A 27,125-nucleotide genomic window follows, 5' to 3' on the forward strand; every position below is an offset into this window, starting at 1 on the left:
AGGAAGTGAACATTGACCTCTCTTCAGAAGGATTTGCATAAAAAGAAATAGTCCCCTGTGAGGTCGTTGCCCTCGGTGCCGACAACCCCAAGAGTCAGCACTTAACACTCCCCCAGCATCTCCAGTACGGACCATGTCATTGAGCCCGAAGCAAAGGGCAGGAAGTCAAGATATAAGCACCGCCATGTCTCTTCCATGGCACCAACCACGCCGGCACACGCAGCGGACACAGCACCGACCATGCTGCCACCTCCAGTGCCGACCACAAAATGAGTGCCACTGCCATGCTCATCACGGCCACCTCTGCCGGCACCGACTGATAGTGCTGCGATGGGTCCACTGGCACTTACAAAATTTAGCCACAAGATGGCTGCACACCTTTCAGCCGCAACTAAACCCTCAGCACCACGTCCACCAGCACTGCAGCAATTCCTCACTCAGCAGGATATTTCCGTATCATTCATGTCCCAATCAGCACTCCTTGACACCTATGGATTGTCCACAAGGAGTGTCATTACACAGCCCACGGCACCGTCGGTACCCAGTGACAGCGATGATGAGGACCAGGACGGATGCGTGTTCTCCCCACAACACTCCTCACTTACTCACCACAGACCTGCTCGGGGTACACTGAGATCTAAAAGCCACCATAGTCAACCACCATAGCCATTGTACGGACATGCTTTTCCCATGAAGTGGCCGCCATGGGATCCCTTGGCAGCATACAGAGCCCACCATGCCAGAACCTCATCGCCACCCAGAGGTGAACTTCAGTCTCCTACATTATCTCCAGTGGCTACAACATCTGTAGCTCCAGAGGAGACTACAGAGGAGCCAGAGGAAGAAACAGGCCCAGAGGATGTGTCACCAACGCACAACTCTTCTTCCCCCAATGAGGCCATCATGCCACCTCCACCTACAATGGCAGATGACTTCAAACAATTTCAAGACCTCTTTAAGAGAATCGCACTAAGCCAGGACATCCCATTAGAGGAGGTCCAGGAAAACCAACATAAGCTGCTCAAAATCTTGCAGCCTTCCTCAAACATTGCACTTCCAATAGATGATGTAATTCTGGAACCCGCTGAAATGGTATGGCATACACCAGCCACCATCCCTCCCACATGCAAATAGGCTGATAGAAAATACTACGTGCCAGACAAGGAAATGGACTTTCTCTTTTCCCACGCACCACCAAACTTGTTAGTAGTTGAGGTGGCAAACCATCACTCCAAACAACCCCAGTCCAGATCCAAACTTGAGGACAAAGACCACAAGAGACTAGACCTCTTAGGATGGAAGGTCTACACCTCATCCACTTTACAATCCTGGGTCACTAACTATAGCGCCCTTCTGGCGAAATATGATTATGACAATTACGGGAAGTTATTTGAGTTTATGACCGAACTTCCTGAAGATAAAAGAGCACAATTCAAGACGTTGCTCACCGAGGGACAACTAGTAGCCAGGACTGCCCTGGAAGCTTCCCTGGATGTTGCCAGTACGGTAGCACAAGCCACAGCTATTGTAATGTGCAGAGCATCTTGGCTCTTGTCATCCGGCATCCCAAAAGAGCTTCAGATTAAGGTGGAAGACCTCCCCTTTGACAAAGATAAATTGTTCTCATCTAAGACTGATGAGGTACTCCACTCTATGAAAGACTCACATGTGACTGGGCATCTACACACCTCCTACTAAGAGAAAGCGCTATCAGCCTTACCACCATGCCAGAGAGTCACAATTCAACCCTCCGCAGTCCAGACCGTATGAGTCCAACAGACAAAGAAATAGATCTCTGAGGCACCAACTCTCACAACCTCAACAAGCGGCTTCACAACCACCACCTAACAAGCAATGGTTTTGAAAGGTTGGTCGAGGGTCTGAATGACCTCCCCCTCACATCAGTGCCATTTTGCCCATTTAGCCACCAATTGAGACACTTCTACCATGCAAGGGAGTGCATCACGCAAGGTTGTTGGGTCTTAGAAATCATAAGGTCGGGCTATACCATCCTCTTTATTTCTTGTCCCCCCCATCCTACTCTCTTCCCCGTCCCTCTTCTCATGAGCACCTCTTAAGGCAGGAAATAGATCATCTTCTGCATCTCGGTTCTGTGGAAGCAGTACCTACACAATACAGAGGGAAGGGCATCTATTCCCACTATTTTTTGACCCAGAAGAAAAATGGAGGATGGCGATGCATACTAGACATACAGTAACTCAACTCAAATTCCTGTGCTCCCACAAATTCAACATGGTCACATTAGGCACAACAATCTTAGTGCTGGAACAGAGGGACTGGTTTTCAGCCCTCGACCTACAAGACATATTTCCACATTACCATACACCCATCTCACAGACGATTCCTCCGATTCACAGTTGGACACGACCATTTCCAGTATAGGGTACTCCCCTTCAGACTGTCCACTGGACCAAGGGTATTCTCCAAAACGCTTGTGGTCATAGCAGCACAGCTGTGCAAGCAAGGGATCATATTCTTCCCAGACCTAGATGACTGCCTCTAGAAAGGCCCAAATCAGGCAGAGACGAAAAAAAAATTACCTGACTGACCATCGCCCTCTTCCAAAAATTAGGGTTGCAGTTGAACACACAAAAGTCAACACTGATACCCACGAAACAACTGGTCTTCACTGGAGCACACCTTGATTCGGTTCAAGCCAGACACTTTCTACCTTGAACCAGATTTAGGACTATAAAGAATCTCATAGACACCGTCTCCATCTGCCCACGAATCATGGCAAGAATCCGTCTACAACTACTAGGACACATGGCTGCCACCATATGCATGGTAAAACATGCCAGACGCCAAGGCTGCCTGGGTTCAGTATACAAACCCATCAAACACAGTCTGAACAAATTGGTAACACCACCTCCCAAAGTGCTAGAATCCCTTCGGTGGTGGACAAGACCAGAGAATTCTTGTTCAGGGATCCCCTTTCAACAAGCACTACCCTCAATTATGATCACAGCAGATGCCTCCTAGTTTGGTGGGGGCGCATGCCTGGATCATCACACAATCCAGGGCAGATGGTCACCAACGGCAACACATCTCCATATCAACTTACTGGAACTCAGAGCGATATGGAGTGCCTGCCTCCATTTTCTTCCACTCATAAGCAACGAGACAGTACGAGTGATGACAGACAATATTGCATGCATGTTCTACATAAACAGACAAGGGGGATCACGATCCCACTCCCTATGCACTGAGGCCATCAAACTATGGAATTGGTGTATCCATCACCACATTGACATCTCAGCCTCATACCTTTCTGGATGCCAAAATACCACAGCCGACACTCTAAGCAGAAGGTTCTGACAGGAGCACAAATGGAAAATGAATCCCACAGTCTTACAACAGATATTCCAAAAATGGGGTTTTCCCACCATCGATCTATTCGCCACATCTCAGAATCACAAATGCCCGCTATTCTGTTTGAGGGCAGGATTAGGACCTCAATCTTTAGGGTATGCCTTCCTACTCACATGGGACAAGATGCTCCTGTGTACATTCCTGCCAATCCCACTAATCCTGAGTCCTGCACAAGATACAGGACGAAAATGCCCAAATCATCCTGATAGCATGGCCCAGACAGACCTAGTACCTGTACCTGTTATGCATGACTGCGCTTCACGAACTCTCCCATTGAGATCAGATCTCCTCTCACAAGCCAACGGTCAGATCCTCCATCCGAACCTGGAGAAACTCCATATGAAAGCACGTCTCCTCCATGGTTCCAGCAACATGAGTTAACCTGTCCGGAACAAGTCAGACACATGTTATTGAACAGCAGATGTACATCCACACGCAATACTTACCTGCAAAAATTGAAAAGATTTTCCATATGGAGTTAGAACAAACAGTTCACTCCGAAAGCTACACCGCTGTCAGTAGTGCTAGAATATCTCTTGGAGCTAAAGAATTCCAGACTGTCCACGAGCTCTATTAAAGTACATCTCACAGCAGTCAAAACTTTCCATTGTAAGATCGATGGATTTTCGGTATTTGCACATGCGACCATAAAACGTTTTCTTAGTGACCTTCAGAATCTCTACCCTGAAGTACAGCCACCCATGCCTACATGGGACTTAAATCTAGTTCTCAAAGGCCTTATGAGACCCCCCCCCCCTTTGAACCACTGGCTACCTGCTCCCTATTGCACACATCACATCCACTAGAAGGGTCAGTCAGAAAAGTGCACTAATGGCCAACCCGCCATACACAATCTTTTTTAAAGACAGGATCACGTTGCGGCCCCACCCAAAATTCCTCCCTAAAATAGCTTCAACCTTCCATATTAATCAACATATTGACCTCCCTACATTCTGTCCTAAACCACACAGAAACACACAGGAGGCCGTGTCTCATACCCTCGATGTTCAACGTGCTATAGCCTTTTATTTGGACAAAACAAAGTCTTTCCACAAATCCCCAACGCTGGTCGTCTTGATGATGGAATGATCCAAGGGCTCTGCTATATCGAAACATAGACTATTTAAGTGGATCTCGAGCTGCATTCACTTATGTTATAAAACGTATAAGACAGAACCTCCAATGGGTGTCAGATCCCATTCTACATGATTTATGGCAGCATCTATTGCATTTCTAAATAGTGTATCCATTTCAGAGATCTGCTACATGGGCCTCAGAACAAACGTTCACTAACTACTATGCAGTTATACAGCCTCCCGAGCCAATGCCATATTAGGCCTAACGGTCCTCTCCTCTACTATGTATGCAACTTCAAAGTCCCCCCCAACCGTAGTGGACACTACTCTACAGTCACCAGAAGTGGAGCACCCACAGGGACAGCACTCGAAGAAGAAGAGAGGGTTACTCACCTTGTGCAGTAATTGAGGTTCTTAGAGATGTGTGTCCCTGTGGGTGCTCCTCTACCCAGTCGCCTCCTCTCTACTTTGGAGTTTGATACAAGGACTCTATGGTAGAGAAGGAACTGAGGGGGTCAGGCCGTGCGTGCACTAAACAAGACTCCAATGGTGCCGCAAGACAGCTATTGTGCACGCGCGTTCTGTCCGACCACTGCTACCAAAAATCTCAGATCAGTGGCGTCGGGATGCACCAACACCTGAAGTGGAGCACCCATGGGGACACATCTCAAAGAACCTCAGTAACTGCACAAGGTGAGTAACCCTGTCTTCTAGGTGCAAGGAAGGGTGCATGGAAGAAAATCTGAAGATGAGTAGAAAGAGGACAGAAACACTGTGATAGTTGTGCATTTTAAGTGGAGAGTGTAAAGGCTAACAAAGTTAGGCAAAATCTGGGTTATGCTGGCTTGTGAATGCTAGATAGGGAAACTTAAATACTGTGTAGAAGATTAGGAAGGGAGCTAGTAAAGGAGTTGAAGAAACTAAACTAAAGCAGTTTGTCACATAAATATTCAAAAGATATTCATAAATAATACTAGTTAAGTAGATAATTAAGTAGTTTTTTCTGCACACTTTTTAACAAAACACTTCTTACCTTTGTCAGGTAGGAGGAAATCTGCACTGTATCATTTCTTTTCAGAGACTTAACTGGCAAAGGTTTGGTCCTTGGAACTTCCCATTTGGAAACATTAGACGAGATATGCAAGCACAAGGAATTGCGAAATCTGAAAGCGAAGACAATATCACCAAGAAACAGCATGGACATCTGGGTAGATCTTTCAGTGCTGGTTTTCATCAAGAGTCCATGTGGAAGAAAATGTGTAATCTTCATGAGAGGAGGAACAGTGGATATCAGAGTTATACTGATTATGATGGGAATGATAGAAATTAACTTAAGTACAGCACAGCTAATGTACTAAAGTTTTGCTAAGACATGGTAGGAGTTTATTAAGCCTAGAGTAGGTATGACTAGAAATGGTATAAAAGGCAATCTCATAGTTATTTAAATACATACTTCTGTGTATGGTTGCGATGGGTGAGATCAGATGTGAAAACTAACAAATAAGCACAGATTATTGTACTTTGTAATCAGAGTAAATATAATAAGCAAACTGTCACTTCAAATAATTGAACTGCATTTGGGACCGTGGAAAAAACAAAAACAAATTGTGGTTAAAGCCATTTATGTAAACAAACAGCATTGAAAAGTATTCAAAGCATGAAACTTTATATCTTATTACTTTCCAAATGATTATCCTGCATACTATATAAGGATAAAAATGTAGACATTTCCTTCCTTTCTAACATTTTATTTTATTTTAAATGCAATAAGGCTCCCACTGTCAATTAGAAATATTGTAATACAAAAAACTTGTCAAACATAACTGAGTGGGTGGTCTCAGTCTAATTCCCAGTGGACTAGTGTCCATGTCCCTTAAAATAATTATATTTTGCCAACTGGTACAAATTAGTGCTATTGTATCTGAAAAGCCTGAGATTGATTGTACGGGGAAAATGACATTACTCTGGGTCAGGCTTCAGGCACAACAGTAGGGTGGGCTTGTGCTGTTACCCCTCTTCTGCCTGTTCTGTAGATAAAGTAGTGGATTTTTACTACAGCACCTTTGTGAGCACTGAATTTGCTTCATTTTCCACAGGCTTCTTAAATAAAAATGAAGTTGAATTTGCTGATAACCAAGCTGAACACACTTTGGCCTGTTGGCTGTTCTTTTCCTTCATTGTGTCTCCAAATTTCTTAGTGTTTTTAGTTGTTAATTTTTCTATGAGGGGTGACACTATAAAGTACCAAAAAATGCTAGCAGCCCTAACAGTATATCTGTCAGCAAACAATTTATATTTTTCAGGTTTCCATGTAAAGCACCTATATTTGGACTAATATAACTTTCTTTGCCCCAAAACATTTTAGCAGTTATAACATTCTACATACAAATGATGAGCTCAAGGATTAATTTTGTTGACATGAACACTTGTCATGGAATGCAGGGTTTTTTGTGGTTTGCTGCTTTTGTTAACCAAAAAATGGGAAACTTTTAGACAATTTTCTTCATCCAATAAAATTTGTTTTCTACTTTGTCATTTGTTTGTTTTGGGAATGTCCTTATTCTTAGCCTTGAAGAGTTTATCCTCTAACTGAGGGACTATTCCTGCTTCTCTCACTCAGTGGAGTAGCCCCACTGAAGTTTCCTGAATGATGCCTTTATGACTAAGTCCATAATATGTCTGGGATATATTAAGCATATGAATTTAAAAGGGCAGCTTTTCCTTTCTATAAGAGAGACTAATTTGCAGGGGAAGTAAAGGCAGGTGTAGGATAAGCAGGACAGTTGATAATGGTGTTACTTCACTATTTGGACTTAAGGTATTCCAGTACTGGCCCATTTCTGGTAGGGGACATTGATGCTTTTCTCCTTCAATTATAAGACTAAGGAAATGTTGATAAACTTGGGACCTTTTCAATTGTTACATTTTTATTTAGCAGGGCTAATGTCCATTTTGCTAATCTAGGACTAGAAACATGTCCATCATTAGTTTTTCGTGTTAATATATATTTCACAGGTGAATGCGATGTCTTAAGAAGCACTAGGGATAGTCCTAAATACACTCAATGTTGCAAAACCCAAACCAAGGCTAATACCTCTTTCTCACAAGGAGTAAATTCTTGTTCCACTCAATTCAGAACCTTAGAGGCATATGCCACTGGTTGAAGACCTGTTCCATCGTCTTGACTTAATACAGTAGTCATTCCAGTACTGGCAGTAGCCAATTGGAGCCTGAAAGTTTGTCCTACTTTTGGGTATACTAAACCTGGGGCTTGTGCTAATGCTTTCTTAAAATGCATACAAGCTTTCTGCTGTTCTAATCCCCATTCCCAGTTATTACCCTTTTTAAATAACTTATACCCTGGGCTAGCTTTCTCTGCATAATCCTCTTGAGAAATTTGTCATACCCCAAAACTATCTTAAAGTAGATAAACCTCTGGGGGCTGGTAATTTTTGGAATAATTCTACCCTTTGTTTATCTGGTGATCGTCCCTCTTGTCCTAACGTTACTACTAGATAGTTTACCTGCTGTTGGCATATTTGAGCTTTTCCTGGACTAACCTTAAACCCTGTTTCCTTTATTTTCTGCAATACGTGGTATAATATTTCTAAATTCTCTTACTTAGTTTTTGTGCTTATAAAGGGTATATGTACATATAATATGATGTTATCCTTATGAGGCATGTTATCCCATATTTGTTCATGTGCATATGGCAGATAGCAGCGCTGTTATGGAAACCTTTTGGAGATTGACAAAAACAAAACTGTCTTCCTTGGAATGTAAAGGCAAACTTGTACCAGGAGTCCAGATGCAAAGGAATTGCAAAGAATGCATTGGCTAAATCTAAAACAGTGAACCATCATGCTCCTCCCATAACAGAGGCAATTACTTCGGGATACTTTACTACTACTGGAGCTGTCATTGGAGTCCATTCCAGAATTTTACAGTCCACCGAGGGAAGAGCCAGAAGAATATCAAAGGCCACCTCCCGTAGCTCCAATTAATACCTCCACAGTAACCAAAACTACACTACGAAATTAGGTCAGTTTTATAGAAGTCAATCTTTAGTATGTGATTTTATACAGTCGATTCTGCATGTCCCCACTAAGTGCATTAGGTCGGCGGAGTGAGTCCTCAATACCAGGGCTAGCATCGACTCATGGAGTGGTGCACTGTGGGTAGCTATCCCACAGTCCCCGCTGCCCACTGGAATTCTGGGCTAAGCTTCCAATGCCTGATGGAGCAAAAACATTGTTGCAGGTGGTTTTGGGTAGAATCTGTGCAGTCTCCCCTCCCTCCTTCCTTGAAAGCAACGGCAAGCAATCATTTTGCGCCTTTTTCCTGGGTTATCCATGCAGACGCCATAGCATGGCAAGCATGGAGCCCGCTCAGCTGCACACTGCTTTTGTGAGCATTGTAAACACCTCGTGCATTATCCTGCAGTATGTGCAGAGCCTAGCTAGGAGCTGCTAGCATGAAGAAGATTGTGAGGACATGGACACAGACGTTCCTGAAAGCACGGGATGTGGCAATTGTGATATCATGGCGGCATTGGGGCACGTTGATACAGTAGAATGCCGATTCTGGGCCCGGTAAACAAGCACAGACTAGTGGGACCGCATAGTGTTGCAGGTACGGATGATTTCCAGTGGCTGCAAAACTTTCGCATGCGTAAGGCCACTTTCATGGAATTTTGTGAGTTGATTTCCCCCACCCTGAAGCACAGGAATACCAAAATGAGACCGGCCCTGACAGTTGAGAAGCAAGTGGCGATAGCCCCGTGGAAGCTTGCAACGCCTACTGCTACCGATCAGTCAGGAATCAATTCGGAGCAGGCAAATCTACCATGGGGGCTGCTGTGATCCAAGTAGCCAGGACGATCAATACCCTTCTGCTAAGAAGGGTAGTAACTCTGGAAAATATGCAGGTCCTAGTGGATGGCTTTGCTGCAATGGGGTTCCCTAACTGTGGTGGGGCGATAGATGGAACGCATATCCCTATCTTGGCACTGGACCACCTTGCCAAAGAGTACATAAACCGCAAGGGGTACTTCTCAATGGTGTTGCAAGCACTGGTGGATCACAAGGAACATTTCACCAACATCAACATGGGATGGTCAGGAAAGGGGCATGACGCTCGCATCTTTTGGAACTCTGGGCTGTTCGGAAAGCTGCAAGAAGGAACTTTCTTCCCAGACCAGAAAATTACTGTTGGGGATGTTGAAATGCCAATAGTTATCCTTGGGGACCCAGCCTACGCCTTAATGCCATGGCTCATGAAGCCATACACAGGCAGCCTGGACAGCAGTAAGGAGCAGTTCAACTATAGGCTGAGCAAGTGCATAATGGTGGTATAATGTGCCTTTGGAGTTTAAAAGGGCACTGGTGTAGTTTGCTAAGTAGGTTAGACCTTAGCGAAAGCCATATTCCTATTGTTATTACTGCTTGCTGTGTGCTTCATAATATCTGTGAGAGTAAGGGGGAGATGTTTATGGCGGGGTGGGAGGTTGAGGCAAATCACCTGGTGGTCAGTTTTGAAAGCCAGACACCAGGGCAATTAGAAGAGCACTCCGAGGTGCGCTGCACATCAGAGAGGCTTTGAAAACCAGTTTCATGACTGACCAGGCTACGGTGTGACAGTTGTGTGTGTTTGTCCTTGATGCAAAGCCACCCCCATTGGTGAATGTACTTCCCTGTAAGCCAATCCTACGCCCCCCCCCCCCCCGCCCTTCGACCACAGTTGGCGCCAATGGAAGGGAACAAGACCCACTGCCAGCCAGGGCTTCATCCTCGTCCTTGCCTGATGAGGTTGTGGTGAGCACGTCGACAGCCCTGGCCCTGGAGGACAGCAGAGTGCTGCAGCAGCTGCTCAGGAGGGTGGCACAGAACCTGGGGATCCAGGCGGAGGCGGTGGTGGAGGACACTGATGCCATGGTCGACATTCTCGCCCCCTTGGGCCCCTCCCACATTGCTCTGTCACTAATTAAAACAAGACCTTGTGGCAGACCCCTGCGCTCTTTGTCTCCAAGTGCAAAGAGGAATGAGTGCAGGTACTTTGTCCCCTCAAAGGGCTATGAGCACCTGTACACCCACCCTCTGCCAGACTCCCTGGCAGCCAACCAGCGGGAGCGCCAAGGCTACCAGGGCCCCTCCCCAAAAAACCAAGAGGCAGAAAAGTTAGACCTATTTGACAGGAAGGTTTACTTGATGGCAGGGGGAGGGAGGTTGCAGCTCCGTATATCTAACCAAGAAGCCATCCTCAGTAGATATAACTACAACTCCTGTGGAGCAATGGCCGAATTCATGGACCTGCTGCCACAGGACTCCGGTGCAGAGTTTTCCATGCTCGTTAAGGAGGGCAAGCTCATCGCCCAAGCATCCCTGCAAGCAGCCCTGGACATTGCAGACGCAGCCACCCGCATCATGGCAATGGGCGTTGCCATGAGGAGGAGCTCATGGCTACAGGTTTCTGGCCTCCCCTATGAGGTCCAGAAAATCATACAGGACCTCTCCTTTGAGGGCTCAGCCCTCTGTTCAGAAAAAATACTCAAGGCTCCATAGCCTAAACGACTCAAGGGCCACCCTTTAATTCACGGACTCCATACCCCAGCGACACAGCGGAGGCATTTTAGGCCGCAGCCCCCACCACGGTTCTACCATCGGCAGAACAGGCAGGATGGTTCCCGGAGGAGGAACAGAAACGTCAGGAAGAGGCCCCACCCTTCCTCAGGCCAGGGCTCTGGCCAGATGAAGCCGTCTTCCAGCCAGGAGCAGGCCTTTTGAAGATGTGCCTGGGGGTGTAAAGAAAGAGGCTCCTTGGTTAAATTGTGCATGCTTGAGACACATCCATGTAGGGTGTACGTATGAAATTAATAAGGAATATGTATAGGTTTTTATTATGAAATGGTTGTCATATGTTTATGCGTCCTGAGATTGTCCATGAACAGGTTTTGTGAAGTTTCAGTTCACTGCAAAAGGCAAAGGGTGGGAAGCAAAGAAAGAGCAGGAACCTATCAGGTGGGAGTTGCCTAGAAACCAGAAGGGTATATAGGGAAGCTGGTCAGGTAGGGATGGGGCTTTTTCTCAGGAGAGTGAGAAGGTTGCTGCCTGCTGCACTGTGACTTTAAGTACAGCTGCAGTCAAGATCTCTCTTTCCATAACAGCAGGGACTAGCTGTCAGCCCATGATAGCTTCTGCTATTAGTGACTGCATTGTTGTCGGGGTTTGTTTTGTTGGGGAGCACACTCGCAGACACTTAGAACTAGGTTCTTACTTGCAGCCACGATGGCACAAAGAGGTTAGGGTGGGAAACTAGTGTTAGGGACACTCATCTGAACTCCATCATCAGCAGTCCTTGTCGGAGGGGGCATCTGATCCAGCTCAGCTAGGAATCAATCGTCCAGCAGTGTTGCCTGTGGAGAAGTTGAGGTAGAAGCTTTTCAATTACCACCTTGTGTGCTTGCCTGTGTGTGTATGTTAGGTTAAGGCTCTATTGTTATTCCCCTCCCTTCCCTTCCTCCCTTTACATCCTCCCGTAGTAATTAAAGAAAAATTTACATTCAAACAGAAGGGTGGGTGGCATTCTTCCTAGGCAAACTCTGACAGATGGGTGAGGAGGGGACCTGCAAAGGATTAGTAACCTCCTGTCAATTTCTGATCCAGAGCCTTCGTCCCCAAAGCGAAGGAGGGGCCTCAGGTCCATTCTGGACCTGCGGGAGCTCAACAAGTTCATAGGCAGCTTGAAGTTCCGCATGGTCTCCCTAAGCACAACCTTCCCTTCCCTGGACCCGGGAGACTGGTGCACTGCCCTCGATATGAAGGATGCTTATTTTCACATATCTTTCACCCTGGCTCTCAGACTCTTCCTCCACTTCGTAGTGAACAAGGTGCATTACCAGTTCACAGCCCTCCCATTCAGGCTTTGCACAGCACCTCACGTCTTCACCAAGTGTATGGCAGTTGTAGCAGCTTTTCTCTGCCGCCACCACGTACATGTCTACTCTTACCTGGACGACTGGCTCCTCCGGGCCTGCTCCCGTCAGCAAGTGGAATCGCAGGTCAATATAGTGAGAGACACATTCGACTAATTAGGTCTCATACTCAACATCAGCAAATCAGTGCTCACCCCAACTCAAAGGATAGAGTTCATTGGAGCCGTTCTGAATGCGACTTAAGTGAGAGAATTCCTGCCAGAGAGACATCACCTGACCCTCTCGCCAGATAATCAGCAACCTTTGCAGCTTGTCTTCCACCACAACGAGGCAGTGTCTCAGGCTAGTAGGCCATATGGCGTCCTGCACACACATGGTTCAGCATGCCAGGCTGTGACTCGGATCCTTGCAAGCGGGCCACGACAGTCTGGACACAGTGCTGACCATCCCTCGACACACTACAGTGGTGGCTGAATCCCCATGCAGTAGGCATCGGGGTTCCTTTTCACCCACCCCAACCCACCTTGACTTTAGGCACAGACGTGTCTGCGTTGGGCTGGGGAGTGCACCTCGGAAGCCTAAAAACACAGGGCTTATGGCAAGTAGAGGAACTGGCTCTACATATCAACATCAAAGAACTCAGGGCGATCTGCCTCGCCTGCCAAGCTTTTCTGATGCGCTTGCAGGGCCATTGCATAGCAGTGTTGATGGACAACACTGTTGCCGGCATCCAGTGCCCAGAGGCAAAACAACAGCAGGGGTTCGTTACCCGGTGTGCTTCACTCAATAATCATAACGGGGTGGAGAAGCAGAAAAGTTTATTTGCAGCTGTAAACAAGGTACAGGGAGAATAGAATCTCAAATCCTGCACACCAGAGCAGGTCATTACACACACTTTTATATTCCTTAATGCTACTGTACTACACATCAGCCAATTAAAACTTTGCACAAATACTCTGCCTTCCTTATATGGGTTACAACAATATTTATTTCCTGCAACCTCTAACAAGCATTCCTAGCAACTTAAACAACCAGCACATTCTGTCTGGCCTTGTAACTATCTCTCCTATTATCTTTAACTTGGCGTCAGCAAACCTTACACTATAAGGCATTATCTGCGGCTGCAACATTGTTTTAAGAGCAAAAGAGCTTACTCAAACCAGCCAGGCCCGAATTCTATTAAGGGGGGTGAAGAAGAAGCCCTTAGGCCTTCAGTAGGGAGACTTCCTCGACCCTTATGGCCTTCCATCCCCTCAGCTTAACTAGTGGCCATGCCCTGGGGTCTCCAACAACACCATGGCTATGTTTTATGTAAACAAGCAAGGCAGAGCGCGCTCATCTCCTCTCTGTCAGGAAGCCCTCCTATTGTGGGAATTCTGCCTAGCCCACTCCATTCTCCTCCAGGCTTCATATCTGCCAGGCATTCAGAACATGCTGGTGGACAGTCTGAGCAGACGTTTCCTCACACACAAGTGGTCGATTCGCCCAGACATCATCCACTCCATCTTCCGCAGTTGGGGGTTTCCCCAAATCAACCGGTTCGCCATGTGGGTCAACAGGAAGTGCCCAACCTTTTGCTCCTTTAGGAGCCACAGCCCAGGCTCGGTTGCAGATGCGTTCATGATCCCATGGTCTGGGCAGCTGCTATACGCCTTCCCGCCATTTCTGCTGATCCTTAAAGTCTGCAGGGACAAGGCGGACATCATTTTGGTGGCCCCAGCCTAGTCTCGCCAGCACTGGTACCCCACCCCCATGGACTTATCGGCCCAGTCACCGATACGACTACCTCTCATCCCCAACCTCATTATACAGAACCATGGTCGCCTCTTTCACCCAGACCTTCAGTCTCTCCACCTCGCCGCCTGGAGAATCTGTGGCTGAATCAGGCAGAGCTTGCCTGCTCGGATCTGGTGAGGCAGGTCCTTCTGGAAAGCTGCAAATCGTCTACTAGGGCCACATACAGGGCGAAATGGAAGAGATTCTCCAGCTGGTGCACCCAAAGGCAGGTGCTCCCATCCCAGGCTCTCATTCCTTGTATCCTGGAATATCTTATGTACCTAAAGGACCAGCGTCTGGTGTTTGGTTCTCTTAAGGTCCACCTCGCGGCCATCTCCGCTTTTCACCCAGGTGATTCTGGGTGTTTGGTGTTTGCTAACCCCATCGTGTTTCCTGAAAGACCTGGAGAAGATACATCCCCTGATAAAGCACCCCATCCCGGCCTGGGACCTTAACCTTGTCCTCTCCCGCCTCATGGGCCCTCCTTTTGAGCCTTTAGCTTCTTGTTCACTCCTTTACCTCTCTTGGAAAGTAGATTTTCTGGTGGCTATCACCTCGGCATGACGCGTGTCTGAGCTGCGGTCCCTCACCTCTGAGCCCCCATACACGATTTTTCATAAAGACAAGGTACAACTTAGACCTCATCCAGCTTTCCTTCCCAAGGTGGTGTCCCGTTTCCATATTAGCCAGGACATCTTCCTGCCAGTCTTTTATCCAAAGTCACACAACAGCCCTCAAGAACAAAAGCTGCACTCGCTGTATGTTAGGAGAGTGCTTGCTTTGTATATTGAGCACACAAAGCTGTTCCGAAAGACAACTCAGTTGTTCGTTGCTATAGCAGAGCAGATGAAGGGATTGCTCGTCTCTTCCCAGAGGATCTCCTCCTGGATCACAGCTTGTATCCACACCTGTTATTACTTGGCGAAGGTTCCTCTGCCTACCATCACAGCTCACTCCACGAGGGCACAGCCTTTCTAGCCCAAGTACCTCTCCAGGAAATCTGCAGGGCTGCGACGTGGTTTTCTATGCATACTTTCACATTGCACTATGCCATTGTCCACCAATCTAGGAACGATGCGGCCTTCAGCAGAGCGGTACTTCGGTCAGCAATACCTTGACTCCAACCCCATCTCCTAGGTAAGGCTTGGGAGTCACCTAACTGGAATTGATATGAGCAAGCACTCGAAGAAGAAAAAATGGTGTGACAGGGTCAGGCCAGATGGCTATAGGAGAGTAATAGAAGGCACATATATATTAGCCCCAGGCTAAGTAGGTCCCTTTTTCCTGGGTAAGGTAATAGGGAAGGTTCCAGAACAATCAGGAACCTTCTGGAGACAATTAAGACAGACAGGCTGATTAGAACACCTGCAGCCAATCAAGAAGCTGCTAGAATCAATTAAGGCAGGCTAATCAGGGCACCTGGGTTTTAAAAAGGAACTCCCTTCAGTTTGTGGTGTGCGTGTGAGGAGCTGGGAGCAAGAGGCACTAGGAGCTGAGAGTGAGAACGCATACTGTTGGAGGACTGAGGAGTACAAGCATTATCAGACACCAGGAGGAAAGTCCTATGGTGAGGATAAAGAAGGTGTTGGGAGGAGGCCATGGGGAAGTAGCCCAGGGAGTTGTAGCTGTCGCACAGCTGTTCCGGGAGGCACTCTAAACAGCTGTACACTACAGGGCCCTGGGCTGGAACCCGGAGTAGAGGGTGGGCCCGGGTTCCCTCCAAACCTCCCAACTCCTGGTCAGACACAGGAGGAGTTGTCCTGGAATGTGGGTTCATGAAAATGGCCAAACTGAGGGCTGCTGTGAAGCTCCAAGGCGAGCAAATCCGCCAATAAGCGCAAGACCCACCAAGGTAGAGAAGGAACTTTGTCACAATGGTTACTTGCCTTTTGTAACTGTTGTTCTTCAAGATGTGTTGGTCATATCTATTCTATCCCCCCGCCCCCCACCATCTTTCCCTCTGTTAGAGTAGCTGGCAAGAAGGAACTGAAGGGGGGTTGGGCCAGCAGGGTGGTATATAAAGTGCCATACTGGTGCTGCTCCAGGGCGGCCTGATGGGTAGTTACTAGGGAAAAGTTTCTGACAGCTGTGCATGCGGCACGCGCACACACCTAGCTGGAATAAATATGAGCAACACATCTCAAAGAACAAAGGATACAAAAGGTGAATAACCATTTTTTTCTGCTACCAAGCCAGCAGGGGGCCACCACAGCAGCTACCCCAGCAGCTACCAAGAGGGCTTCCGTCTCTCCTACCTGAGGAGCCACTTTACCTCAGGAGTAGGCAGCTTTTCGGCACAGCAGCTACTGGAGACTACCATCAGCAAACAGTCATCGCTCACAAACTGTGACAGAGCAGAAGGACCCTTTTATTTGAGATGGTTTAGAGGGATTCTAGAAGAAAACCCTTGTAAGTTCAACCTTCTTCTATTTTATTATCCTAGACCGTACGGATTTTGCTTGTAAATAAAGCTGGGTATCTGTGGTCTGAGTGAGATCTTCCCCTACCTATCTAGTAACTGCCTGGCCAGTGCTTACTGGATGTCTAGCCTTAAGTAGTTAGTAGTGAATGTTTAATTGACATATTGTTATATACAGTTATCAACTGAAATTGGAATTATAGTTTTGCATCTTTATTTGCCGCGTCGCTTCATTCTCTTTTCAACTGTAACCCCTATTATATCTATCTCTATAATATTACTGTAACCACTCATTTCTAAATAAATATTATTTTTGTTTTCAAAGATTTACTGCTTACTTGTCTATTCTTGATCAGAGGGCTGTATCCGTGTCCTTTCAAGGGCCAGCAAGGCTAGTTTCCCTGGCAATTCCTTTTGAGTGGGCCTCAACGTTGGTTACCAGTTTAGCTAATTACAGAATAAAGGTTTTAACTTAAAAGCAGTGTCTTAGGCAACATCATTGGTATAGTATAATTGAATTAAATCTTCCGGTAACACTTCTGGAGGCAAGTGTCAGGTATACGTACAGGGTGGCCAGCCCAGGGGACTTGGTGTTTCATCACCTGCGCTTCTATACTGCTGAAGTTGGCTGCAGAGAGAATGCTGAAGTTAGTGCGTCAGTCTTCCCAGCTGATCCTGGGAATCCTCCTGAGGCAGTGCTGAGATGTTGTCTGTCGGTTACCCAGGTCTCACACCCATACAGAAGGGTGGGGATGACAATAGCCTTGTAAACCAAGGTCTTGGTGCCTGTTTGCAGATCCCTATAATTGAAGACTTGTTTGTGTAGTCTTCCAAAGGAAGTTCTGGCACAGCGGATCCTGTATTCAATTTCTGTGTCAATGCTGGCTTTCTGAGAGAGGTGGCTGCCAAGGTATGGAGAATGGTCCATATCTTCCAGGGTTCTCCGAAGCAACAGTGCCTGGATCTAAAACTTCTAGGGAACTGTCAATGCTTACTGAGATATGAGTTAGGTCAGAGCTTATCCCTTGGGTTACCTTGAGTACTTGAATCAAGTCTTCAATAAATTCCACTTGTACTGAGTCAGAATGACATTAAGATCGTCAGAACAAAAGAAGAGCCCACTTATTTTCCAGCAAGGATAAAATCATGTAGTAAGTGGAATGCCAACTGGTGATGAAATCTCAAATTAGCTGGGTAATAGCCTGGTCTTTTGTATGCCAACAATTGAAAAGTCCTTGAAAAGCCCAGTCAACCTCTCTCTGACCAGCCTGAATTATTGCTCCAAAGCCATGAATGTCCAACCAAGGGATTCAGAGAAGTGGACACGGCATGCCAGCAGGGCAACATGCATGTCTTAGGTGAAGTTTGGATGCTTAAAGGCTGTTGCAGAGGTGATTCTGAATCCACATTTCCTAAGCAGGGGTTGGAGAATAAATCAACTACAACCAGCCCCCTTCCCAACTCCAGCAGCCCCGAAGCTCCACCACCTGTTCCCTACTTCCCAATCCTGGTCAGCTCAGGGCCTGACTCCTCAGCCCAGCCGCTCTGAACCACCTGGCAGTCTGAGTTTATATGAGTGAATGGGAGGAGGGACAGACCAGCCAAAATAATAATAATGCAAAGCGAGCGGGTCAGCTAAGGCTGACGCTGCCTTTTCAAGGCCACTGTTCCTGTATGATCATTGACCCACCCTGTCTTTCAGGCCCTGTTAAACACTGTTACCTGGGGTTCTTTCAACCCAAAGCTCTTGGCAACTTTTACTCTGTGCGAGGTGGTGTCGGGAAATAAATCAAGGGAGACACGGCCATCCAACCGATAGATGGCTGGCACAAACAGGGCAACACAAGAGTGCTTTCACTTAAAGCTAAACTTAGTCTCAAGCACTTACGTCCACAACAGGTTAGTAAAACACCCCCAAACCTTGATAATTACCGAAGCTGAGTGTGGCTCTCAAGTGGCACAGCAGCAGCCTTCCGGTGGCCAAATCTTCCGTCTGCCGGTGGAGACCACAAGATGCGTCCAGAGGGAGAGTCTCTGAAGAAACCCTCCCCAAGAGTCCCCCTAACTCAGACTTTTCCCCCTAATTTATACATTAGTAATACAACGACATGTCACTTAAAGAAAACTTGTGAAGCAAGCAGTTTTAAAGGTGAAGCAAGAGGTTTCCTTCTGGTCACCAATTAACCAGGTATGGTCAGACACATTCCTGAGGGCACATGGACAAGCTTCCTGTTCTTCTACAATGCATGTATCAGCAATTTCAACACAATTCTTATCAGGAAGGACGCGGGGTCAAACTGCCCTTTCTGTGGCACCCAAAACCCCCTCCCCTCCTGCCTTGGTTAAGCTAAGCCTGCTGCATGGCCAATTTACGGCCTGTTGACATGGCTACTTTTAGCAATAAGCAGTAGTGGTTTCAGGCACTTTACTGGTTTGCCAAAATCTCCCTGTACAGTCCCTCTTCCTCCTTCCCTGCTACCTCGGGGCCTGCCCTTCCACAGCCAGTGCGTCCCCGAGCCCTAGGGTTGCCAACTTTCTAATGGCAGAGAACAGAACAGCCTCCCCCTGCCCCCTTTTTTCCCCCAAGGCACTGCCTTTGCCCCGCCCCTTCCCTGAGGCCCTACCCTCTCCTCACTTCATTTCCCCCCCCCCCCCCGTTGCTTGCTCTAAAATCTACGAGGAAGTCTACAAGATGAAACAAAACCAGGAGGGTGTCCTGTTTATGAATAAAGACAAAGGATTGTTCTGGTATATGTTGGTTTGCAAGGAAACACACGGGGTTCTTCACTGAGGAAGCAAGTTGACAGCATGCTTGATCATGAAAGAGGATTCCAGCCAACCTGGCTGTAAAGGGTTGTAAGGATTTGGGGTAAGCATTACACTACAAGACATGAGAGTATCTAATTAATTAAGTCTAGCCACTAGGATGCGTGTTATGATTTTATTTTATATGTAACCATGTTTCCAATATGTCTACTTGCTGTTACTTGAATCTCTGTGTTCTGTTAAATAAACTCATATTTGATTTCACTATAAACATATCTAAATGCTGTGAGTTAATCAGAGTGGTGATCTGAGTGGAACTGGTAAGCTGAGGTGTACTGTTTCTTCTTTGGAAGCAGCAAATCCATGAATTCTGTGAGTGTCCTGGGGACCAGAGTCTGGACACTCCAGGGAGATGCTCAGAGGGCTCAAGCATTGGGGTGTGCCAATCACTTAACCTGTAGAGCAGAGGTGGGCAAACTATGGCCCACGGGCCACATCTGTCCCGCAGGACCCTCCTGCCCAGCCCCATAGCTCCTGGCCTGGGAGGCTAGCCCCCGGCCCCTCCCCTACTGTTCCCCCTCCCCCACAGCCTCAGCGCGCCGCCGGCGCAGTTGTAGAGCCGCGGCCTGACCCGGTGCTCTTGGTGGCATGGCTGTAGTACCGCCAGCCACCGGTGCTCCAGGCAGCACTGTAAGGGGGCAGGGAACGGGGGGTGGGATAGACGGCAGGGGAGTTGGGGTGGTGGTCAGGGGGCGGGGGTGTGGATAGGGGTCAGGGCGGTCAGAGGGCAGGGAACAGGGGGTTGGATGGGGCAGGGGTCCTGGGGGGGCAGTCAGGAAGGAGAAGGGAGGTTGGATGGGGTTGCGGGGGGCAGTCAGGGGCAGGGGTTCGGGGGGCCATCAGGGGACAGGGAGAAGGGTGGTTGGATAGAGCAGGGGTTCCGCGGGCCGTCAGGGGACAGGGAGAAGGGGTGGTTGGATAGGGCAGGGGTCCCTGGGGGGCAAGTCAGGAATGAAATGGGGGGGTTGGATGGGGCGGCAGGAGGCAGTCAGGGCTGGGGTTTCCGGGGGTGGTCAGGGGACAGGGAGCAGGGGGTGGTGGATGGGGTAGGAGTCCCGGGGAGGCTGTCAGGGGACAGGGGTTGTTGGATGGGGCAGGAGTCCCGGGAGAGCCGTCAGGGAGAGAGAAGCGGGCGGGGGGGTGTGTGGATAGGAGGCAGGGGCTGGGCCACACCTGGCTCTTTGGGGAGGCACAGCCTCCCCTAACCGGCCCTCCATACAATTTTGGAAACCTGATGCGGCCCTCAGGTCAAAAAGTTTGCCCGCCCCTGCTGTAGAGTAACAGCAGGGCCTGCGAGGTTTAGAGAGGAGTGCTTGTGTTGCCTGTGAAGCTGGAGGCTGACCCATGGCTGGCGCAGACAAGGCTTCCTCACACTATGAGCAGGTGGTAGCCAGGTGCCTCACAACCCTGGATACTCTTGGAAAGCATCACACATGTCAACGCAGCTGGGGGCTTGAGAGGTCTGAGGAACTAGTTTTGGGATCTAGGGCAGCTGGACTGCAGAGTGCCATTACTCAAGGAAGGGTTCATGTCGTGTAATGGTTGTCGTGGTAATAGAATCTTGTTGAAAGATGAAAGTGCACCATGAAAATAGTTTTCAACTATAGTTTTCAACATCCAGTCGATTCCTTTGTTTCGTTTTTATTATGACTAAACTTGAAAAGCTTTTTTCACAGAGGTACATCGACGAAAACGGAAAAATAATACGTAGCGCTGCTTCTCCAACTTTCGGGTAAATTGGGAAATATTTTATCCACAATTCCTCCGGGCTTAAGTTTTCAAAAATATCTTTCGCACTTGAATCATATTTCATTTTGAGTGCTTGTTCTTGCAATACTCCTGGCAATGAATCAGCATCAACATTGAACGGATTACGTGCTAATTTACGAACGGGGTTGTCAGAAAAGTTGTTTGGAAAATAGCAGATGAATTCGTCAGCAAGGCAGTCCAGATGAAACAAAATTTTGTTCTTTGCATCCTCTTTACAAAGTTCTTGGAAACCTTCATTTTCAGCAAGTGATGAAACTGTTGGAAAAGACAAAAAGTTAGGTGTCTGAGCTTGCGTTCAACGTTTCCAAATCTTGATTTTTTCTGTAAACGCTTTGATGGCATCGTGGTGTGCTATAATGTTTGCAGTGTTGTTTCCTTGCAGCTTCAAGCTGAGATTGTTCAAAGATTCAAAAATGTCCACGAGGTATGACAGTGAAAGTTGAAATATTTGGTCCATAAACACACAATATAACTCTTCTTTTTTCTGTTGCTTGAGGAAAATTTCCACTTCGTCTTTCAGTTCGAATAATCTCAAAAGCATGTTCCCTTTGGAAAGCCATCGTACATCCGTGTGAAACAAAAGAATTTTATGATCCGCTCCCAAATCCACGCAAAGAGCTGCAAAAAGTCTCCTATTTAAAGCGCTGTTCTTCACAAAATTGACAACTTTGATGGCCAAATTCAACAAGTCACATAGGTCATCTGGAAGGCTTTTAGCAGCCAACGCTTGTCTGTGTATGATGCAGTGAGTCGTGGTTACGGCTGGATTTTTTTCTTTCACCAATGTCACAAATCCAGAGCGAGAGCCAAGCATCACTGGAGCACTGTATGTGCATACACCACCCATGAAAAGTCCATTTTCCCATGAAAGTCCATTTTCTTCAAAAAAGTCGGAAACCATTTTCATAACATCAGAAACCTTTGATGTGGTCTCAATTCCTTTGAAAAAAGCAGTTCTTCTTTCACAGTTCCATCGTTAATGAATCAAACGTAGATGAGCAACTGAGAGAATTGTGCTATGTCAGTGGTATCATCGCACTGAATTGAAAAAAAAGGAGAAGCTTTCACTGCCTCCACAACTTGAAGTTTTAGATCTTTCGCCATGCCCTTGATGCAGCGTTTCATGGAATTGTCGGAAAGTGAAATTTCTGATATTTTTTTCTTGCTTTTGGCACCAAGCACAATATCAGCTGCTTTCAACAAGCAAGGTGTCGTAAATATAAAGGGAAAGGTAACCACCTTTCTGTATACAGTGCTATAAAATCCCTCCTGGCCAGAGGCAAAACTCTTTCACCCGTAAAGGGTTAAGAAGCTAAGATAACCTCGCTGGCACCTGACCAAAATGACCAATGAGGGGACAAGATACTTTCAAAGCTGGAGGAGGGGAACAAAGGGTTTGTCTGTCTGTGTGATGCTTTTGCTGGGAACAGATCAGGAATGCAGCCTTACAACTGTTAGTTAGTAAGTAAGCTAGCTAAAAATGCGTTAGATTCCCTTTTGTTTAATGGCTGGTAAAATAAGCTGTGCTGGATGGAATGTATATTCCTGTTTTTGTGTCTTTTTGTAACTTAAGGTTTTGCCTAGAGGGATTCTCTATGTTTTGAATCTGACTGCCTGTAAGATTATCTTCCATTTTGATCTTACAGAGTTGTTCTCTTATCTTTTTTTTGTTCTTCTAATAAAGTTCTGTTTTTTAAGAATCTGATTGGGTTTTTTGGGTCTTAAAAATCCAAGGCTGGTTACTGCTCATCTTGTTTATTCTCAAGCCTCCCCAGGAAAGGGGGTGTAAGGGCTTGAGGAGATATTTTGGGGAAATAGGAACTCCAAGTGGTCCTTTCCCTGTTCTTTGTCTAAATCATTTGGTGGTGGCAGCATACTGTTCAAGGACAAGGCAAAATTTGTGCCTTAGGAAAGTTTTTAACTTAAGCTGGTAAAAATAAGCTTAAGGGTCTTTCATGCGGGTCCCCACATCTGTACCCTAGAGTTCAGAGTGGGGAGGGAACCCTGACACAAGGCTTCACAAGAGTTTCTCCTATTGTGTGCGCTTTCTTGGCTTTAGCCATGAGCAATAACAGTTCATAAGATGCTTCTACCACTTTGGCCGACGCTTGATGAAAAGCTCCAGTAGTGTCTAGCTTCATGAATTTTAAATTTTGAATTTTTGCAGCAAAAAACTCTTTTGATTTGTCTTTCACAGCGCTGTGGCTCTTTGTCAAGTGTCACTCGAGACAACTAGGTCTCAAGGCATCATTGCTGAGAACTGCGTGGCATACTATGCATTGAGGATGATCGATCCCGTTTTTTTCCGTGACGGTGAAACCATACTTAATGTAGTCTTCATCTTACTTCCTTTTCTTAATCACGGCCATAATATACTAATAAAAAAAATCTATAAAAATAATTTTCCTGATTCGTGAATAATAATGGATGCAAGTTAATTTGAGTTATTGCAAACGTTTATTTACTAGTACTATTACGTATGGACGCATGCTACCCTATATATACCCCACCACCAGTCCGGCAAGTAGCCGGTCTTACACGGTGACTGGTGGAGGTAACCACTCCCATGATAGAACAGTCTCGAACACTCTCGTGAGCAAGCTAGGAAGTTTTAAAAAGTTCCATCACTCTCTACATTGGTCTTCAGCCTCCCCACCAACCAAAACAGCACTCCTACACGTTGAAAGGCAAAAAAAAAAAAATTCACATTTCATGGTATGAAATTTGAAAACATTACAGTTATATTACTTTTATTTTTAGTTGTATTTTTATTATTATTGTACTTTGTTATACCTTTATTCTTGTCTATTATATTCATAATCAAAAATGAGAAGATTGTTAATACTTTATTGTAGTTAAATAATATAGGCCTGTAACTGGACAATTTTATGAGTAGTTATTATGTATAAAGAATATGTATAATTTATCATCTGTTGGTCTATTAAATTTAAAAAAATTTTTTTTATGCTGATAAAAAAATTTTTCGTAATGAAAATTTCACAGCCTTGCGCCCCCCCCCTGGAATTTCTTTACGCCTCCCTCCCCCAGGCTGCTAAATTGCCACTGTTTGTGGTGAGACGTAACTACCCAGCCTTAATGGGTAGGTCTTGGCTTAGAAAGATTCAGCTGAACTGGGCAGAAGTGCACTGAATAACTAAAGAAGAAACTGGTCTGACCGCTATACTAAGGAAACATGCTGCTGTTTTTGGAGAGGATCTGGGAAATATGAAGGGAATCACTGTGACATTGAACATTAAACCTGACAGTCAACCAAAATATCTGAAAGCCAGAACTGTGCCATATGCCATCATGCCAAAAGTTGAAGCGGACCTGGAGCGCCTGCTCACAAATGGAGTCCTAATACCAGTTACCCATAGCCCATGGGCAACTCCTATCGTTGCAATAGTGAAGAAAGATGGCTCCCTCCGAATTTGTGGTGATTTTAAATTTACTGTCAACCCAGTGTTGTGTGCAGAGCAATACCCGCTTCTCTGCATTGATAACCTCTTTGCGGGCCTGGCTGGAGGACAAATGTTTAGTAAGATTGATCTGAGTCAGACGTATTTACAGATGCACGTCGATGAAAAGTCCCAAGAACTGTTGACTATTGTGATGCTAAAGGGCTTTATCGATACTGTCGCCTACCCTTTGGAATAACATCTGCTCCCACCCTGTTCCAGAGGGCTATGGACCAGATCTTGTGTGGCTTGCCAGGAGTCCAGTGCTATCCGGACGACATCCTGGTCACTGGAAGGAATGAGGAGGATCACCTGAAGAATTTAGATGCTACCCTACAAAGACTGGAAGAGTATGGCCTGTGAGTCCACAAAGACAAGTGTGAATTCTTCCAATCCCCTTGAATATTTGGGACACATCATTGATGCTACGGGTCTTCGTAAGGCCCCTGCAAAAGTTAAGGCTATTATGGAGGCTCCCTCGCCTTGAAATGTTAGCCAGCTTCGCTTGTTTCTAGGACTATTAAACTATTATGGAACGTTCATCTCAGTTAGACACACTGCTGAAACCACTTCACGAACTCCTTGGGCAGAACAACGCCTGGAAGTGGACTGAAGCCTGTGATGTTGCATTTAACAAAGCTAAGGGTGCATTGCTAAATTCTGAAGTTCTGACACACTTTGATCCATCCTTACTCCTTATGGAGTGGGAGCGGTCGTGTCACACATTATGCCTTCGGGAGAAGAGAGACCTATTGCTTTTGCTTCACGCAGTGTAAGCAAAGCAGAAACTAAATATGCCCAAATCGAACATGAGGCATTGGGAATCGTTTTTGGAATTCAGAAGTTTCATCAGTATCTGTTTGGACGGAAGTTTACTCTTCTCACAGACCATCGACCTCTGACTTCAATTTTTGGACCCCACACAGGCATCCCCCCATTAGCTGCTAGTCGTATGCAACATTGGGCATTGTTGCTTTCTGCTCACACATATGAAATCAAATATCGGAAATCCACTCTGCATGACAATGCAGATGGTCTCTCAAGGCTGCTTTTGCCAGTCAAACATCAAGCTATTGCCCAGAAGGAAATCTTTTACTTTGAACAGGTAGAGAATACACCCATCACTGCTCCTCAGGTAAAGAAGACAACTTGAGTTGACCCAGTATTGTCCCAAGTTATGGACCTGGTGATGCATGGAACATCTCGACGAACCTCTCCAGTCTCACCCAACCTTGTTACCTACATATCCAGGAGGACGGAGTTATCGATCCAATCTGGTTGTTTGTTGTGGGGGAGACGTGTCATTATCCCACAACCACTGATATCACAGATGTTAGAACAGCTACATTCCGGTCACTCTGGAATAGTGAGCATGAAAGAAATTGCACAAAGCTATTTTTGGTGGCCTGGATTGGACAGCGCTATTGAAGAGAAGGCAAGAGCAAGTATGTCATGTCAGGGTCTGAGGAATGCACCCCAGTGGGCACCCGCTACACTCATGGGACTGTCCTGAAAACCCGTGGCAATGTATTCACCTTGACTTCGCTGGCCTACTTGAAGGAAGCATGTTCTTGGTGGTGGTAGATGCCCATTCTAAATGGCCAGAAGTCTCTATAATGCAGTCCACTACTGCAGAGAGTACTATCCAAAAACTATGGGGACTCTTTAGTCGTTTCAGTCTGCCAGAACAATTTGTGAGCGACAACAGACTGCAGTTTGTCTCTCAAGAGTTTCAAAATTTTATTAAGGCAAATGGGATACACCACATCACTTCAGCACCATATCATCCATCCACCAATGGATTAGCTGAAAGATTTGTGCAGACAATGAAACAAGCTTTGAAATCAGCAAGAGGACAATTATCCATTCAAAAGCATCTGGACACCTTCTTACTATCCTACAGAAACACACCTCATGCTACGACCAAAGCATCCCCGGCCTTTCTAATAGCGGGATGACAGCTACGCACTTGCTTTGATCTGCTGAAACCTTCTGAACCCCAACAAATTGTGCAACGTCAGCAGCAAGGTCAAGTCATCAGGCGTGCACCCAGAGCAAAAGACCGAACCTTTAGCCCAGGACAGCCAGTTTTGGCTCAGAATTATACTTCTGGAGCTAAATGAATCCCTGCCACTGTCATTGCTCAAACCAGACCTGTTTCCTACACAGTCAGGACTGTAGAGGATCTCACCTGGCGGCGACATGTAGATCAGCTGTTGCCAGGTCATACCAGTCCTCAGGATACATCTTCAGTTGAGTTGCCTGACTTCACCACTTTCAGTGAGACTCCGAATCAAGAGTCACCTGTTCCTGACTTTCCTCCTCCATTGCTGCCAGCGGCAGAGATACCCTCCTTCCTGGAACGAGCTGATACCACATCTTCACCCATTCGCACTGTGAACCCTGAGCCCATTGTTAGGCCTGCGCCAAGACATTTTCAGGTGCAACAACACTAAAAGTCTGCCGTAATCCACCTA

At 46.5% G+C, this 27,125-nt stretch overlaps 1 protein-coding gene, 1 long non-coding RNA gene and 1 pseudogene across 6 annotated transcripts in view; 1 reads left to right on the forward strand and 2 right to left on the reverse strand.

The window, feature by feature from the left end:
- Nucleotides 1-6,961, forward strand: part of BIVM (basic, immunoglobulin-like variable motif containing) — a 25,088-nt gene extending 18,127 nt beyond the window's left edge. For all 4 annotated transcript variants that reach the window (XM_074963324.1, XM_074963332.1, XM_074963351.1 and 1 more), the window contains one exon: nucleotides 5,512-6,961. In XM_074963324.1, coding sequence (XP_074819425.1) covers nucleotides 5,512-5,799 — 288 coding nt within the window. In that variant the 3' untranslated portion in view covers nucleotides 5,800-6,961. The remainder of the gene's footprint in view (nucleotides 1-5,511) is intronic.
- Nucleotides 1-11,836, reverse strand: part of LOC141993751 (uncharacterized) — a 13,424-nt gene extending 1,588 nt beyond the window's left edge. Inside the window, exons 1-3 of one of the 2 annotated variants that reach the window (XR_012640937.1) lie at nucleotides 11,742-11,836; nucleotides 5,503-5,632; nucleotides 3,632-3,775 (exon numbers count right to left, since the gene is read on the reverse strand). This is a non-coding gene — a long non-coding RNA (uncharacterized LOC141993751). Of the gene's footprint in view, nucleotides 1-3,631; nucleotides 3,776-5,502; nucleotides 6,031-11,741 lie in introns of those variants that run through there. The other variant, XR_012640936.1, reaches the window with a different exon arrangement.
- Nucleotides 11,837-21,017: 9,181 nt separating this feature from the next.
- On the reverse strand, nucleotides 21,018-23,559 carry LOC141974966 (SCAN domain-containing protein 3-like; annotated as a pseudogene).
- Nucleotides 23,560-27,125: the final 3,566 nt, after the last annotated feature.

This window comes from Natator depressus, chromosome 1 (genome assembly GCF_965152275.1).
Source record: "Natator depressus isolate rNatDep1 chromosome 1, rNatDep2.hap1, whole genome shotgun sequence".
NCBI classification, from domain to species: domain Eukaryota; kingdom Metazoa; phylum Chordata; order Testudines; family Cheloniidae; genus Natator; species Natator depressus.